Source organism: Mustelus asterias, chromosome 24, assembly GCF_964213995.1.
Source record: "Mustelus asterias chromosome 24, sMusAst1.hap1.1, whole genome shotgun sequence".
In the NCBI taxonomy this organism is placed as follows: Eukaryota; Metazoa; Chordata; class Chondrichthyes; order Carcharhiniformes; family Triakidae; genus Mustelus; species Mustelus asterias.
The window spans coordinates 22547803-22567006 of record NC_135824.1 but is presented as its reverse complement, the minus strand read 5'-3'; the positions used below and the strand labels follow the sequence as shown (position 1 = coordinate 22567006).

General features: G+C 46.1%; 1 protein-coding gene across 1 annotated transcript in view; it reads left to right on the top strand.

Annotated features, from left to right (window-relative positions):
* LOC144511023 (uncharacterized) overlaps positions 1–19204 on the top strand; it is an 85604-nt gene that overhangs the window by 19163 nt on the left and 47237 nt on the right. Inside the window, exons 3-6 of the mRNA XM_078240997.1 lie at positions 9051–9134; positions 10321–10467; positions 12033–12125; positions 16368–16481. Coding sequence (XP_078097123.1) covers positions 9051–9134; positions 10321–10467; positions 12033–12125; positions 16368–16481 — 438 coding nt within the window. The remainder of the gene's footprint in view (positions 1–9050; positions 9135–10320; positions 10468–12032; positions 12126–16367; positions 16482–19204) is intronic.

The following is a 19204-nucleotide window of genomic DNA, read 5'->3' as shown; positions in this document are numbered from 1 at the left end:
TGAATTAATAGCGTGTATTAAAACCCTCCCATCGCTCTGAGAAGGCCTGGATTGGAGGTGTGCAGATATCACCCACAGGGCAGAGAAGCAAAATTCACCTTCATGGGCACTTCTAATCATTCTACTTGTTATCTGAGCACAACTAAATACAGGGCTGATAAGAGAAAAGAGAACTTGTGCAACTAGATACGTTATCTTCTAAAGACTGATAGATCCCCAGTATCTTTTTGGCGTGATAATTTTGGATTCTGCCATATCTGACATATAATTAAAGGAATGCTGTAATTTTGTATATGAAGGGAACACGAGGAGAATGCACAGTGAGGTTGAGGGAGAGGTGCTCATTAACATTGTGTAATTTCAGTGCTGAGAATGGGGTGACTGCCAGAGAATTTTATATATTTAAAGAATGGTATGTCTGGGCCACAAACTGACAAATATCGTTGATTTGAGAAGGAGCGAAATGATTGGAAAGTCCCACCTGCCTCTTGGAGGCTCCTTTGCGAACCAGTGAAGACAGACTGTTGATCAGTGGTTACCTTATTTAATTGATGCCTTCCCACATCAGATTTTCAATTAAACTTCTTGTCTCACCAAACACACACTGCCGCTTGCTGCTCTTAGTCGCATTTGAAATGTGAATAATGATCCATTATAGTAAAATAATGATAGAGTTATAAAGTTTTGGTTCGAGTAATGAGGTTCACCCACACTATGTTCTCAAATGTCAAATGACAGACTTGTACAAACAGCGACAAATTGATCTTAAAATTCCGCAGAATCCCCACAGTGCAGAATGAGGCCATGCGGCCCATCAGGTTCGCACCGACTCTCCGAAAGAGCATCTTTCCCGTCCACCCCTGTTAAAATAGAAAGAGGTGGGTTTATGGCTGGTTAGGGTTGGATTTTGTACATTTTTCCATTTTACCCCTATCTAGCGGCACGGTGCCACAGCGGTTAGCACTGCTGCCTCACAGCGCCAGGGACCCAGGTTCGATTCCCGGCTTGGGTCACTGTCTGTGCAGAGTTGGCACGTTCTCCCCGTGTCTGTGTGGGTTTCCTCCGGGTGCTCCGGTTTGCTCCCACAGTCCAAAGGACGTGCTGGTTAGGTGCATTGGCCATGCTAAATTCTCCCTCCGTGTACCCGAACAGGTGCCGGAGTGTGGCGACTAGGGGATTTTCACAGTAACTTCATTGCAGTGTTCATGTAAGCCTACTTGTGACACTGATAAATAAACATAAGCGACAACATTTGAGGCAGGCTATTTTGACTTTTCTAAAACCAGGTTAGTGATAATTGATTGGGAGAAGAAATGTTTATTGATTACTATGGTTGCTTTACGATTTTGATCTTTATACTCTTCACCAAGTCAATTAGCTGAAGTGATTTCTTTAAAGAATCATATTTAATCTATGTTGCTCTTGCGTATCCTCCTGTGGAATGGGGCAACTGGTCGCTGTCAAGAAATGACCTAGGACGAGCAAGAAGTGAAGTGGGAGGAATGTTTATTTTAAATTGATTTAGTAAAGATATCACTGGGCGTTTTTCCTCCACAGTTCACAAGGTGAACTCGTATTGGGGTCAGTCCAACAGGTGCTCACACAGAAATGGACATTCTGTATGTCAGGAGTTGGCCTGATGAATGTTGCACAGATATTTCTTTATGTGGCATCAAAGAACGGCACAATTCCTTTCTCCCCCATTATCCATGCACGCATCCCCTTCACCACATGTTACTGAGTAGTTTTCCGGAGTATGAATCCCAGCTGACTCTTGTCCCTTTTCTGGTTTAGGACTGCTGAGCAAGGAATGTTGCTATCATTAATGAGAAAACCTGATGAGGTACAAGCCAGAGATCGCACCTACAATCTCCCTTCCTGTCTTGTGTCATTCCCTGCCACACCTCACATTGTGTCAAAATGCCAGAGCCATTAATGCATTCATCAGGGTGGGGAAGATTGGCAGGAGAGGGGGGGGGGGGGGGGGGCGGTGTGGGGACTGAGCGGTGAATGTGAGGGATTCACCTTCACTCCAAAAATATGTGAGGAGTGCAAATATTGTTACTTTCTATTAGAGCTGCATTGGTGCCCATAGATGCAGAGAAAGGGGATGCAGAGGCATTGTGGTATTGTTGCTGGACTAGTAATCCATAGACCCAGCATAATGTTCAGAGAACCTGGGTTCGAATCCCACCATGGCAGATGTTGAAATTTGAATTCACTAAAAATCTGGAATTAAAAGTCTAACGGTGACCATGAAACCATCGTTGACTATTGTAAAAACCCATCTGCTTCACTAATGTCCTTTAGGGAAGGAAATCTGTCGTCCTTACCTGGTCTGGCCTACATGTGACTCCAGACCCACAGCAATGTGGTTGACTATTAAGTGCCCTCAGGAATGGGCAATAAATGTTGGCCCAGCCAGTGACACCCACATTCCATGAACAAATAAAAGAATAAAAAAGAGAGGAGGGCTTACCTCCCGTTTTGTGTTTCCCTTCAGAAAGACTACATGATCACTGAAAAGCAGGGCAGCAACTTTGTAGCCAGAAGAGCATTATACAAGTTGGATTAAATTGTGATCAATGCTTTGGCTAGACTTCATCTGAGGCACGGTGCACAGTTTGAGGCCGCTGAGAGACTCACGGAATGGAGGTCGGGCCTAATAGAGCCACAAAGTTGATCCCATGGGTGAGATAGTACGACCTCGCCCGTCCTGATACTGTAAATTCCCGCCCGAGGTCAACGGGTCCTTCCCATTGTCCGCCCCTCACCTGCTCGGATTCCCGTGGTAGGCGGGGCGGTAGAATTCCGGCCAAAGTCTTTCAAAGCCTCAGTCATGCGGAGAGATTAGAAAAGCATCTTTTTTTTTAAATTTGAAAGGATAAATCTGAAAGGTAAAGAAGTTTGTAAATGGAATGGAAAAGAGAAATCTGAAAAACTAAATTAAACTGTGAGGGGAGAATAAGGAATTACAGGTTCCAGCTGGGAAAAGGCAAATGGGCGGCACGGTAGCACGGTGGTTAGCACTGCTGCTTCACAGCTCCAGGGACCTGGGTTCGATTCCCGGCTTGGGTCACTGTCTGTGTGGAGTTTGCACATTCTCCTCGTGTCTGCGTGGGTTTCCTCCGGGTGCTCTGGTTTCCTCCCACGGTCCAAAGATGTGCGGGTTAGGTTGATTGGCCAAGCTAAAAATTGCCCTTAGTGTCCTGGGATGCGTAGGTTAGAGGGAATAGTGGGTAAAATATGTAAGGATATGGGGCTAGGGCCTGGGTGGGATTGTGGTCGGTGCAGACTCGATGGGCCGAATGGCCTCTTTCTGTGCTGTAGGGATTCTAAGATTCTAAGATTGGGGAAACGAAAATGCTGGAATTGTTCAGGACCCAATTAGAACATAGAACATTACAGCGCAGTACAGGCCCTTCGGCCCTCGATGTTGCGCCGACCAGTGGAACCAATCTAAAGCCCCTCTAATCTACACTATTCCAATATCATCCATATGTTTATCCAATAACCGGGTCATTCTGAATGGATGGACGGGGAAGTAAGTTGATGGACTTTCCTCACCTTGTGAAAATGAGTGAACATCCAAAGTTACTTCAGGCTCCCAGTATTGAATGTCTTAAATGTGTGCACTCTGATTTTGGAGTGGGTGTGAGTTTGAATTCCTTTTACCGCCTTGGTTTGCTTTTAAGTTTTGTTTTGTGATGCATTTTTTTAAAAGTATCATTTTGTTTTCTTCTTCCTTTTCTCACCAATTATCATTCATGGAAGTTGATCAGTTCTAAGTGTCATCACTGATTGGGTGCGCATTCTCCTGGGAATATCAGGACAGGTGCGCTGCATTGAAGGCACACCTGACTCGCTGTTAGTGCCAGAGGCAGGTGCACACTCAATGCCAGGGTCATTTGGGAATATCCGAGGGCATTGATCTTCATCAGTGAGGCGATCACAGACTTTCTCCACCTCCCGACAGGCCAGTATGCAAACTTCACACACATTTCACATCGGGGAGGGCGATGGCCTAGTGGTATTATCGCTAGACTTTTAATCCAGAAACTCAGCTAATGTTCTGGGGACCCAAGTTCGAATCCCACCACAGCAGATGGTGGGATTTGAATTCAATAAAAAAAATCTGGAATTAAGAATCTACTGATGACCGTGAAACCATTGTCGATTGTCGGAAAAACTCATCTGGTTCACTAATGTACTTTAGGAAAGGAAATCTGCCGAGCTTACCCGGTCTGGTCTACATGTGACTCCAGAGCCACAGCAATGTGGTTGACTCTCAACTGCCCTCCAAGGACAACAAGGGATGGACAATAAATGCTGGTCAGCCAGCGACGCCCAGGTCCCGCAAATGAATTTTTAAAAAATCACACATAAACAGGGCAGAGTCAGCCCATTGTTGTATATTTAACTTCTTGGATCTATGCAGAGGTGACGCTAGTTGCTATGTGTGTAACAAGGAACAGGAGTAGGAGTCGACCCATCTTCTTGCTCACAAACGTCTGCCGTGTCTTTGAAGTGATTTTTTTTTAGGTTTGTCGAGGTTTAAAATACCATCACTGAAAGTGTTAAAGTTGTAAGGTACTGCCAACCTGAATTTCGTTATTCTATCAGACTGTAGTTTAAACGTTAAATGTAGGGTGTTGGTCTGCAATGCAAATACCTCCAGAGCCATTCCCATCACTGCATGTTACATCATGGGACAAAAATCTGTTAGGCCAGCTGAAACCTCTTGGTTAAGGCTAGCTAGACTGGAAGTTAACAAGAACACTGTTTGCTGTGGGGTTGCACCATGCAGGACAGGTAGGCCACAGGCTGGATTTCCTCTTTGTACTGAGTTAGCTGATCACTGCTGGAGTGGTGGTTCGGGCACCGCAGTTGGCTTCAGAGTCTTTAAGTCGGGTATAAGGGAAAAAAAACCTCCTGGAGGGATCCTCCTGCCCTGAACCTTGGTAAGTGTGTCCAGGAGTGGAAGAAAACCATATGAAGATAGATAGAAGTGCGGAGCTAGCTCATTCCCTATCTCACATTAGAACAATGCTGCACTGTGGGAATAGCCTTTTACTTACAGCATTCCTGACAAAGCCAATCAGGATATAAAATGCCCCAGACCGTGATTATCAATTCGTAAAATTAACGAACAAAATGTCACAGGCTTTGGTGTGCATATTTTTACAATAGTCCAGAACTGATTCTTAAAAGTGTTGCATTAGGTGCATGTCTGTCTCAATTCACAGCATTACACTCACAGGCCGGAATTCTCTGGCCGTTTATGCTGGCGAGATTCTCTGGTCCCGTTGGCAGAGCGCCCCCACCCACAGGTTTCCAGCCAGCGTGGGGTGACGTCAATGGGAATTCCATTGACAGCGACAGGACCAGAGGATCCTGCCGCTAGCAAACAGCACGCCACCTCCCGCTGGCAGGAAACACACAGCTGGGAGGCCGGAGAATCTCAGTCTCGATGTTCGTTAAGCACTGACATGTCCGTCTCAACTCACATTGTCACACACACAGGGCCTGATTTTACCATTTTCATCCTAAGTGCTGAATCTGGGCACAATTCAGATCCGACTTAGAAGTCTGCTTTCAGGCGCCTCCATTCGCACTTACCCTGAAAAAAAAATCACGTGTCCCATTCGCGCTGTGGGCGGGGCTTAGCGCGGCCGGAACGATCGGAGCTCTGAACTGCGCATGTGCAGTTGGAAAAAAAATTGAAAAAGTGCGCCTGTGTCAGATCGCTCCCGAGCCGCGGAAAGCGGAGAAAGTGGCACAGGAGCGAAAAGCGGGAGTGATGGCCCCCACAGACATCACTGTCCCCCTTATCCCCCCCTCCCACTACCCAGACCGATCACAACGCCTGCCCCATTCTCCCCCCCCCCCCTCCGATCGCCCGCAGAGTGGCAGCGGACCCCCCGCTCCCTCCTCACTCCCCCTACCAGAGATCCATTTGACCCCCCCGCCCCCCCACCAGTGAGCTATCGGGCCTCCCCCCACCACCAGAGATACATCTTACCCGCCCCCCTTCTCCCCCCCTCCTCAGAGAATGATCTGGCCTCCCTCCCCCCCGCGAGAATGGTCTGGCCTCACTCAGCAACCCACCCCCAGACAAGGATCTGGCCTCACTCATTCCCCCCCCCCAGAGGAACATCTGACCTGTCTCCTCCTCCCTCCCCAGACAACGATCAGCCCCCCCCTCCCCCCACCACCACCAGACAACGATTGGCCTCCCCCCCCCCCCCCCTCCACCAGACAATGATCCCCCCCCCCCCCCGCCCTGGACGATGATCAGCCCTCCCCCACCCCCCCCACCACCAGACAACGATCGGGCCTCCCTCCTCCCCCTCCCCACCAAAGATACATCTGACCCACCACCTCCCCCCCCTCCCCCCACCCCCCAAGCAGACAACTATCTGGCCTCACCCCAGCCCCCCCCCCCCCCCCCCCCCCCACCCCAACCAGAGAATGATCTGACCTACCTCTCTCCCTTCCCCCCCACCACTGATCTGAGTCAGAGAGCTGTTGGAAACACTGAACTCGCCTCTTTAGCAGCTGGAGTGCCCGATTCAGCAGGTTCATTTTGGCGCGATTCCGGATCGGCGAACGCAGCAGTAAAGGGGGAAATGCTGATAAAGTTGGGCGGGCAGTTCATTAATTCAATTGAAATGCATTTAAATTGCCGTTGCGCCCGTTTTGGGCGCGGTTCGGATCACCGCCATTCCCGGGTTTCGGTAAAGTGGCCATCTGCGCGGGCACGGATCACGTTAATGGCCTCACAGCCGACTTTACCATGTTTTTGCGCCCAAAAATGGGCACGACGCAATGGTAAAATAGGGTCCACAATGTCCCTAACACACTGACATGTCTGTCTCACCTTGCTATATTTCCTGCACCATGACTGGGATTTCCTGGCCTTGTTTGCCCGAGTTCAACAGAATTTTCCATGGCCCACATCTCGCCCACTCCAATTCCTGTGAGTTGATTTGATTGATTTGATTTATTATTGTCACATGTATTGGTATACAGTGAAAAGTATTGTTTCCTGCGCAATATACAGACAAAGCATACCGTTCATAGAGAAGGAAACGAGAGAGTGCAGAATGTAGTGTTACGGTCATTGCTAGGGTGTTGAGAAAGATCAACTTAATGCAAGGTAGGTCCATTCAAAAGTCTGACGGCAGCCGGGAAGAAGCTGTTCTTGAGTCGGTTGGTACGTGACCTCAGACTTTTGTATCTTTTTCCTGACGGAAGAAGGTGGAAGAGAGAATGTCCGGGGTGCGTGGGGTCCTTGATTATGCTGGCTGCTTTGCCGAGGTAGTGGGAAGTGTAGACAGAGTCAACGGATGGGAGGCTGGTTTGAAAGCATAGTTAGAGATTTTAAAAGAGTTAGAGTGAAGTTTTAGAAGCATAGAACGAGAGTAAAAAGAATTAGAAGGTGTGCTGGGCACAGCTTGTGGTGGGCAGGACGGTAAAATTCGCCCCAATGTCCCTAACACTGACATGTCTGTCTCAACTCATTGTTGCACACGCAATGTCCCAATCACACTTGTACGCAATTGGTTCAATCAACCATTTAACCAATCGTGTCGATCTGCTGAATGTAAAAGAGATCTACACACAATCGGATAAACCCGCCAAGCAAATTGTTCCTTTCTCCCCCCAAGGTAGCCAGTCGGGAACCAGCAAAACCACAAAACGAGCCAATTAAATGGATTAAGTAATTTCCTAGCAAGCCCCTGACTCCCATCAGAATTTTCAAACCCCATCACACTCTTGTCTGTAAAGTGGGTGAATCCAATAATGCTGTTGGCCTGTGGTGCTTTTCAAAGGGTTTCATTCATTAAACTAGAGGGCCTTGTGAACCTGTCGGGGAAAAGCAACTTTTTTGGTGGAGTGGGGAGAAAGCAAAGACCAAAATAAGCTTGTGTTCTACAAGAGATTTGAAATTGCACCAACGTTTTAATGATTGCGAATACTTTATGGCTCACTTTAACCTACCGAGAGGACAAACTGAGAACCATCAGACTTCACCGGGGCGTTTAGCACCTGGAATACAAACATATCTCTGGTATTAAAAGTTTATTGAAGCAAATGGAATTTGATATAAAGCGAGGCGGTTATAAACCACCTCAAGTATAAACAAAGTGCCTTTTGTTTTTATTCGTTCATGGAATTAAAAAAAAATACTTTTCCAATTCAATCAAATCAAGTCCAATTCAGAGTCTCAACAAGTCGAGACATCTCCGATCCAGGCCGGCAAGACAGGGCAAGCGACCAAATTACCCTGTCCTGGGCCTGATCTACATGAGCCAAGCTGATTGGAGGAGGGGGAGGTTTCCTCCTCCAAGGCTTGATCTCATTTGCATCTTAGCCAAAAGGCCGAGATGCCGCTTTTAAAAATTGCTTCATATGAAACATATGAAGCTTCAATGTAACCTAATGACCTCAACCAAGTGCAGCATCCTCTTCATACTACACTTGATCTTAGCCAAAAGGCCGAGAAGCGTTCATGGAATGTGGATGTTACTGGCCCATCCTGACTTGCCCTTGAACTGAGTGGCTTGCTAGGCTATTGCAGAGGGTGGTTAAGAGTCAACCACATTGCTGTGGCTCTGGAGTCACATGTAGGCCAGACCAGGTGAGGATGGTAGATTTCCTTCCCTAAAGGACATTAGTGACCCAGATGGGTTTTCATGACAATGGATGAAGCTGTCATGGTCACCAGTACTGAGATCCAGCTTTATATTCCAGAGTTACCAATTGAATTTAAATTCCGCTACTCACTGCTGAGGTTTGAACCCACGTCCCAAGAGCATAACCTGGGTCTCTGGATTCCTAGCCCAGTCACACTGCCACGACACCAGCGCCACAGTATTTTGCTTTTGTAGTGTAATTATTTGATGGTCTCGCTCTACTTTTTAATATTTGACACTGGGAATCATCTCCTGCCTGCTTTAAATGGAGAAAAGGATAAATGTTATTTAGAATTAACCATGTATTTTCCAATTCTGCAACGTCCCAATCAAACTGCTTTCTTGCTCTAGGAGGAGAAATCAAACACCGGAAACAGTAGGAAACGTAATGGATTTCTCCATCCTGACCATAAAGGCACAGGATCATCTCCACAGGTTAGTGATTATTGTAAATACAAGATGTACACATCTGTTCAAAATAATGTTGGCAGACCCGCCTGTCTACACTGCTCTGTCCAGCACTGGGTGAGCGTTCTGTAACTCTCCAACTTCTCTCTGTTGGTCATTTTGAAATCTCGTCCTGCGCACTGACCACTGGCTCTCGGCAAAATTAACTTTCCATCTGTCACCGAGCATGAAGTGGCTCGCGTTCTCACTCTCGTGCCAGCTGTGTTCTGATCCTTGGCTTTTGCTACAGAGAACAAAGAACAGTACAGCACAGGAACAGGCCCTTCAGCCCTCCAAGCCTCATGATGCCTGCCGAAACTAAAACCATATGCACCTATGGGGTCCATATCCTTCCATTCCCATCCTATTCATGTATTTGTCTATATTCCCCTTAAATGCTGCTATCGTACCTGCTCCCACCACTTCCCTGGTCAATGCGTTCCAGACATTCACCATCCTCTGTGTAAAAAACATGCCTGGCACATCTCCTCTAAGGAGCACTTGAAGGAGCTTTAGGCATTTCTTGTGAAAGCGCACTATTTAATTATTGAGGTGTCCTGTCTGTTTCGCCACTATTATTCCTTTGCTCTTGGAGCCCTCTCAGTTTCAGGTGCCCTTTTTAGCCTCCCATCCATTGACCCTGTCTACACTTCCCACTGCCTTGGAAAAGCAGCCAGCATAATCAAGGACCCCACGCACCCCAGCCATTCTTCCTTCCACCTTATTCCGTCAGGAAAAAGATACAAAATTCTGAGATCACGTACCAACCGACTCGGGAACAGCTTCTTCCCTGCTGCCGTCGGACTTTTGAATGGACCTGCCCCATTTTAAACTGATCTTTCTCTACAACCAAGCTATGACTGTAACACTACATTCTGCACTCTCTCCTTTCCTTCTCCCCTATGTACTCTATGAACGGTATGTTTTGTCTGTATAGCGCACATGAAACAACACTTTTCACTGCGTGCCAATGCGTGTGACAATAATAACTCAAATCAAATCAAAAGGTAGCCAAGCAGGGATAACACACAGGGGGCATTTCCTTTGGGTAGGGAAATCATCAACATATTTTGAAATAATGAGTTTATATTATTATTGCACACAGAATAAATCTTTTCCAACGTGACCATAAATGGTGGAGTAACAAAATGATGCATCTTTATTTGCTTTGCAGCATCTTTCCAATGGCTTGGGTCCAGAGACATCTCCCCACAGCCGGGTGTACGGAGTAGTACAGAGAGCTGACGCCAGTCAGGCAGAGGTGGTTGTGTACGAGTGGTCAGTTAACCAGCTTAAAGAGGAAATGAACTACATTAAGGAGGTGAGATGGTTAATGTTTTACACCATCCTGTTTGCTTGGCTGATGGGCACTACCTTGTTCAGTTTGTTGAAACCTAGGAAAGGGAGCCAGTTGAGATTGTGCTTACCTCAGCGCCGTCCTGAGGTTTGGATTCTTCGTAGGTTCCAATTGCTCCATCACCAAGTCAGGTCCATCGGTTTGTGGCCACGCCACAAGCTCAAGAGTTCAGTTCAGCTCGGGGAAGACAAATGAATGTTACTTCACTGGCGGTTGCTCAATCTCAACGTGACGCGGGTTTGTGGTCAGAGTCCCGGCTGAAGTGTGCCAGTGTGTGGAGGAGTAGACGTCTTCAAAAGGGAAAATTCTATGAAATGGACAAAAACTGTTAAACTGCTGGTCCTGATGCTCCACCTCACTGCTGTCCGTGGGAGCTTGCTGTGGGGAAAATTGGTTGCTTTATTTCCTCCATCCCAACAGTCACTAAAAGACTTCATTGGTGTTAAAACCCAGCCTTGCGCTAATGAAATAAAAGTTATTTCCTTTTTCAGCGACAGGCTGAAATGTGGATGGAAATATTGAAAGCTAGATTCATCGGGAAGAAACCCTGCTATGTCCTACACAGTAATTTGTACAGAAGAAAGGGCTTGTATTTCTCAAATTGTCAAAAAGACTTTCACGTTTAATGAAATACTTTTGAAGTGCAGTCGCTATTGTTGGTGAATATCAACAGCTATTTTGCCCACAGCAATGAGATGGATGTTCATTTAATCTGTTCTCAGTGATGTTGGTCTAACTCCAGGAGATATATTGGTTATTGCAATTGGTTTAATAACACCTTTCCACTGGGTTTCCTTAACTGGGTAGTATCTATGTCTCAAGGGGAGGTTTTCTGTGGGTGCAATGGACTTGGAAGTGTGGGTTATAGAGTCATTGAATCCCTACACTATAGAAGAGACCATTCGGCCCATAGAGTCTGCACTGACTCCCTGACAGAGTATCTTACCCAGGCCCTCTCCCCCACCCTATCCCTGTAATCCCACACATCTACCCCGCTAATCCCATCTAACCTACACCTCTTGGGACACTAAGGGGCAATTTAGCATGGCCAATCCATCTAACCGTCACATCTTTGGACTGTGGGAGGAAACCGGAACACCCGGAGGAAACCCACACAGACACGGGGAGAATGTGCAAACTCTGCACAGACAGTGACCCAAACCGGGAATCGAACCTGGGTCCCTGGCGCTGAGAGGCAGCAGTGCTAACCACTGTATCACCGTGCCACCCAATTGTCATTGTAATGTGCTCTTGTGAATCAGTGTGAAGACATCCACCAGTTAATAGGGAATATATAGCACAATCCCGACAGGGCATTGTGCTCAGAGTGGGCAGCTGGAGAGACAGCCAGAACACTGAAACGCTGACTCTCTGACTGAGGCACTCTCTGAGCACAGGATCACACCTAGACTTTATTTGGGAAAATCATGGAGGTAAAGCTGTTATTGTGAAGAATGGCTGATTGGCTTGGAGAGTTGAGGTGGAATTCTGTCACAGTTTGATGTATCCTTTGTTCGCTCTATATTCAGGTGAGACATTCACTGGAGAAAGTCCGGCAACAAATGTTTGGGGAGTTTAGTGGGATGAAGGAGAAAATACAAGAGCTCAAAAATGAAATGAAGGTAGGTTGTGTCGCCTGTCAGTAAATCATTTTATTACGATCATTTCACCATCACCTACTATCTGCAAACCTGCTGATGTCACGAAGAGCATTATACAACTTAAAGGGAAAACACTGGGGTTGATCATTGACCGTGAGACAGCGTGGAATACACAAATCAACAGCTCACTTGATGTTAAGGAAATAAAAATCGGGAGAGATGTCAAACCAGTTCCAACTTTGCTACGCCCCATTTCATTCTATTGTTCAAAATCAGAATCTACCTCATTGATTTAATTCCCATTCCAGAAAAAGTCCAGGCCGAGTTTTCTTTTTCTCAGTGAATTTTTTTTTTGTATTCAGAATTTTTAATTACTCCAGTTGAGGTTTATGTTTGACAAAAAAGTCAGGTGAGCATAACGCTCTGGTAATAAAATGAATGCTCATTTAAAGCCTCATAAGATCACACCCCTGTCTATTCCATTGTTAATGGTTGTGATAGAATTGTATTTGATAACCTAATGGTTAAGTGTGAGATCTCCCCCCCACCCCCTCACCCCCCCTACACATGTTATACGGAAGAGAATGTGTTCTTATTGAATGAGTACGAGAAAGGAATGCTTGTCAAACTGCTGCAGGTATAAAAGGTTTGCAGTTTGACTTCATTCATCTGGAACTTCATAGAATCATAGAATCCCACAGTGCGGAAGGAGGCCATTCGGCCCATCGAGTCTGTACCGACAACAATCCCACCCAGACCCTGTCCCCATAACCCTATGTATTTACCTCGCTAGTCCCCCTGTCACTAAGGGTCAATTTAGCATGGCCAATCCACCTAACCCGCACATCTTTGGACTGTGGGAGGAAACCGGAGCAGCCGGAGGAAACCCACGCAGACACGGGGAGAACGTGCAGACTCTGCATGACAGTCACAACTTGCAGCCAGTGAATCTGTTACGAACACTAATGTACATTAGGTCATACCTCAGAGTATCTGTGGGAGAGCTTTCGCTTCTCGGCCCTTTTAAGCATAGAAACATAGAAAAATAGAAGGTAGGAGCAGGAGGAGGCCATTCGGCCCTTCGAGCCTGCTCCGCCATTCATCACGGCACGGTAGCACAGTGGTTAGCACTGCTGCTTCACAGCTCCAGGGTGCCAGGTTCGATTCCTGGCTCGGGTCACTGTCTGTGTGGAGTTTGCGCATTCTCCTCGTGTCTGCGTGGGTTTCCTCCGGGTGCTCCGGTTTCCTCCCACAGTCCAAAGATGTGCGGGCTAGGTTGATTGGCCAGGTTAAAAATTGCCCCTTAGAGTCCTGAGATGCGTAGGTTAGAGGGATTAGCGGGTAAAATATGTGGGGGTAGGGCCTGGGTGGGATTGTGGTCGGTGCAGACTCGATGGGCCTCCTTCTGCACTGTAGGGATTCTATGATTCTATGATTCTATGATCACGATCATGGCTGATCGTCCAACTCAGTAGCCTAATCCTGCTTTCTCCACATAACCTTTGATCCCTTTGGCTAAGATCAAGTGTTAGACCAAGCCCAAGATGGGATGCAATGCCTTATCTCATCAGCTTGGATCTTGTTTGTCTCTCTTGTGGGGACCTTGAATTGGATTCAATTGGGTTTTGAATTTGGATTTTGGAGCAAGTAAGGAATGGATTCAGATTTGCCCGGTCCACTCTGAACACCGGCTTTGTAAGTTTAAGGATGGAGTGAAAAAATATTTTCTTTAAAGACGCGGGAGAGCATTTGTAATTGAAGATTTACAGTAATTGCTTAAAATTGTGGTATTGAAGTTGATTCCATTTACATTGGCTTCCACAGCCAGTTTCTAATCACAGAGTAAATGATAGCTGTCTATAACCTCGAGGGCTTTAACTGGGTGCCAGTCTGGTGGGTGGATTCAATGAAGTGCCGACATTCTCCCAGGTGGGACGTCCCACCATCACACCTGGCTGAAAATTACAGAGACAGATGGGCTGTAATGTTGATTGTTAATTTGGATTTGGATCAGCATGCGGGAATAAAGCATGCGGGAAGGAGTGATAGACACTTCCAGCTTTGAAGCACTTCATCAATACAATTGTTGACTGTATTAATGAACATGATGTGGAGATGCCGGCGTTGGACTGGGGTAAACACAGTAAGAGTTTTAACAACACCAGGTTAAAGTCCAACAGATTAACCTGGTGTTGTTAAAACTCTTACTGTATGAGTGAACCACATGACTACACTGCAGCTAGCAATGGTGCTCAGCTTCATGGGAAATGAGCGCCATCTGCTGGATTTGACTGATGTTTCTGTTGCTTTTTGGACGTTTTTCATTTTATGATTTTTCTCCTGGCTTTTTAGTGCAGGTTTATATACAAGGGTACATTGAGTTCCCAGCCCAGGGTATTATTCACCAGGGTGATTAGTCAGCAATGATGTAAATCCAGAATCTCAATCACGTGAATGCTGATTCTCACTCTTGGAGTAGATCGTCACCAGATTCATCCAATAATCCCATCATCCTGGCAACTCTGGTGCATTGTAACTATTGGCCAATTGGGCAGCAAATTGGAATAAAACCCACAGTAATGGTGCTGAGTTACTACTAACTCATTATCATAGAATCTCCACTGTGCAGAAGAGGCCATTTGGCCCATCAAATCTGCACTGACTCTCCGACAGAGTAACTTACCCTCTCCCCCGCCCTATCCCCTTAACCCCACACATTTCCCAGGGCTAATTCATCTAACCTACACGTCTTTAGACACTAAGGGGCAATTTAGCATGGCCAATCCACCTAACCTGCACATCATTGGACTGTGGGAGGAAAACGGAGCACCCGGAGGAAACCCATGCATGCAGGGCGAGAATATGAAAACTCCGCAAAGACAGACACCCAAGGCCAGAATTGAACCCGGGTCCTGTGAAGCAGCAGTGCTAACCACTGTGCCACCGTGCCATGAGGAGATACAATCTTAAATTAGAGCAAGGTCATTTAGGAGGGGAATCAGGAAGCACTTTGTCAAATGATTCCTTGACAGAATTCCCCATCACCTCTCGCCCCCAAACCCAGAACCATCTGAGGACAAGGGCAGCAGGTGCTTGGGAATATCGTCAATTCCAAATTCGCCTCCGTCACACACCATTCTGACTTGGAATTATGTCACCTGGAACTCCCTAACAGTACTGTACCTGCACTACACGGACTGCAACGGTTCAGAAAGGTGGTACTCCGTCACCTTCCCACGGGCAGTCAGGGCTGGGCAATAAATGCTGGCCTCGCCATCAAAGCCCACATCCTATGAATGAATAAACACCCACCTCCCCACCCTGGCCACAAACATTAATACAAAGCTGGAGTTGTTTATCCTCATAGGGCTGTCGATGCGAGAACAATTCGAACTTTCAAAATGGACAGAAATAGATTTTTGTTATGTAAGTGTTGGGTCCATTCATTTGTTTGAAAAGACGAGAGGACAGCACTAGTACGAGTTTTAAAATGGTTTTCTTTTATTGAAAAGCACTTAAAGAATTAATATGACAAAAGCAAAGAAAAGCGAACTTGGAGACTGGCTTCTTGGCCCTTGAACTGTATTGAATTGAGCTGAACACACACACTCTGAAACCAAAATATATCTCAATCCTTATCTTGTTATTGGAATTGTCCTTCACATGCTGTCTCTGTCTAGAAAAACAATTCTGCTGTTATGGGAAACTGTTGTTTGCCTGCATTGTGTACCCTTCAGGAATGCAGTCAATGTTTAGCTCACCCATCATGCCTTCTGATTCCACATGTAGTCAAGCTAGTTACAATTGTTCAGCTTAGCAGAGTTAGTTAACGCCGATAGTCTAGTATTTAAGTGTAATTGTGCATCGACAGAAATATCTTAAAATGAAGTCTTTGCATAGACTGAAACAAACAGGGCTACGCATACACAGGGTCCCTCAGTAAGGGTATCAAGGGATGTGAAAAGACAGCAGGTAGATATCACTGAGGTATATATGGATCAGGCATGATCTGACTGAGTGTTGGTGCAGGGACTGAATGCTGTACCACTGCTGTCTCCGGAATACATCTTTGCACTTTCTCTGTATAACTAAACCCGATCCAATTTCCATAACAAGTTTTGCTTGCTCCCCTAAAGTAACTTGGGATTTCAAACTGATTTGATAAAATATTTTCACAAATGGAACCTGCAGATGTTCAGCTGCAGAAGCGTTTTGGCTCTGCCATTGCTTGATGGAGTGTAACTATCCTCTGTTCTGTTTCAGATCTCGGAGGCACGGCAAGAGTCCCTGCAGAAAGAGGTGAGGAATAATTCTTCAAGCCTCGAGCAGTGCAGCCAAATGAACAAATCCATGACAGCTCTGACCATCAACATGCAGGTAAAGAAATTAATCCCTCATCTCAGTTGCAGCAGATGTGGAGGAATAGATATCCTACATATGAACACATTATTTAGGAGCAGGAGTAAGCCACTCAGCCCCTCGAGGCTGCTACACTATTCAATACGATCATGACTTCCATTCTACATTCCTGCCTACCCCCCGATAACCTTTCACCCCCATGTTGATCACGAATCTACCTACCTCTGCCTTAAAGACCTTCAAAGACTCTGCTTCCACTGCCTTTTGAAGAGCTTTTCAGAGACTCATCACCCTCAGAAAATAATTCTCCTCGCCTCTGTCTTAAATGAGCGACCCCTTATTTTTAAACAGTGACCCCTTAGCTCTGCAAATACCACTCAGGATCTTAAAGCTTTCAGTCAAGTCACCTCTTACTCTTTTCTAAACCTCAGTGGATGCAAACCTAACCCCTCCAATCTTTCCTTTATTTATTAGTCATAGAGCCATAGAGGTTTACAGGATGGAAACGGGCCCTTCGGCCCAACTTGTCCATGCCGCCCTTTTTTTTAAAACCCTGAAGCTAGTCCCAATTGTCCGCGTTTGGCCCATATCCCTCTATACCCATCTTACCCATGTAACTGTCTAAATGCTTTTTAAAATTATACCCACCTCCACTACTGCCTCTGGCAGCTCGTTCCAGACACTCACCAACCTCTGTGTGAAATAATTGTCATAAGAACATAAGAACATAAGAAATAGGAGCAGGAGTAGGCCATCTAGCCCCTCGAGCCTGCCCCGCCATTCAATAAGATCATGGCTGATCTGACGTGGATCAGTACCACTTACCCGCCTGATCCCCATAACCCTTAATTCCCTTACCGAGCAGGAATCCATCCATCCGCGCTTTAAACATATTCAGCGAGGTAGCCTCCACCACCTCAGTGGGCAGAGAATTCCAGAGATTCACCACCCTCTGGGAGAAGAAGTTCCTCCTCAACTCTGTCTTAAACCGACCCCCCTTTATTTTGAGGCTGTGTCCTCTAGTTTTAACTTCCTTACTAAGTGGAAAGAATCTCTCCGCCTCCACCCTATCCAGCCCCCGCATTATCTTATAAGTCTCCATAAGATCCCCCCTCATCCTTCTAAACTCCAACGAGTACAAACCCAATCTCCTCAGCCTCTCCTCATAATCCAAACCCCTCATCTCCGGTATCAACCTGGTGAACCTTCTCTGCACTCCCTCCAATGCCAATATATCCTTCCTCATATAAGGGGACCAATACTGCACACAGTATTCCAGCTGCGGCCTCACCAATGCCCTGTACAGGTGCATCATGACATCCCTGCTTTTATATTCTATCCCCTTCGCAATATAGGCCAACATCCCATTTGCCTTCTTGATCACCTGTTGTACCTGCAGACTGGGCTTTTGCGTCTCATGCACAAGGACCCCAGGTCCCTTTGCACGGTAGCATGTTTTAATTTGTTTCCATTGAGATAGTAATCCCATTTGTTATTATTTCCTCCAAAGTGTATAACCTCGCATTTCTCAACGTTATACTCCATTTGCCATATCCTCGCCCACTCACTCAGCCTGTCCAAATCTCTCTGCAGATCTTCTCCGTCCTCCACACGATTCACTTTTCCACTTATCTTTGTGTCGTCTGCAAACTTCGTTACCCTACACTCCGTCCCCTCCTCCAGATCATCTATATAAATGGTAAATAGTTGCGGCCCGAGTACCGATCCCTGCGGCACGCCACTAGTTACCTTCCTCCAACCGGAAAAACACCCATTTATTCCGACTCTTTGCTTCCTGTCGGATAGCCAGTCCCCAATCCACTTTAACACACTACCCCCAACTCCGTGTGCCCTAATCTTCTTCAGTAGCCTTTTATGGGGCACCTTATCAAACGCCTTTTGGAAATCCAAAAACACCGCATCCACCGGTTCTCCTCCATCAACCGCCCTAGTCACATCTTCATAAAAATCCAACATGTTCGTCAAGCACGACTTTCCCCTCATGAATCCATGCTGCGTCTGATTGATCGAACCATTTCTATCCAGATGCCCTGCTATCTCCTCTTTAATAATGGATTCCAGCATTTTCCCTACTACAGACGTTAAGCTGACCGGCCTATAGTTACCCGCCTTTTGTCTCCTTCCTTTTTTAAACAGCGGCGTAACATTAGCCGTTTTCCAATCAACCGGCACTACCCCAGAATGCAACGAGTTTTGATAAATAATCACTAACGCATCCACTATTACCTCTGACATTTCTTTCAATACCCTGGGATGCATTCCATCCGGACCCGGGGACTTATCCACCTTCAGTCCCATTAGTCTACCCAGCACTGCCTCTCTGGTAACATTAATTGTATTAAGTATTTCTCCTGCTGCCAACCCTCTATCGTTAATATTTGGCAAACTATTTGTGTCCTCCACCGTGAAGACCGACACATAAAACTTATTTAAAGACTCAGCCATATCCTCATTTCCCACTATTAACTCCCCCCTCTCGTCCTCCAAGGGTCCAACATTCACTCTAGCCACTCTATTCCTTTTTATATATTTATAAAAACTTTTACTATCATTTTTTATATTAATTGCTAGCCTAGCTTCATAGTCTATCCTTCCTTTCTTTATCGCTTTCTTAGTCTCTCTTTGTTGTTTCTTAAATTTTTCCCAATCACTTGTTTCTCCACTATTTTTGGCCACTCTGTACGCAGCTGTTTTTATTTTAATACTCTCCTTTATTTCCT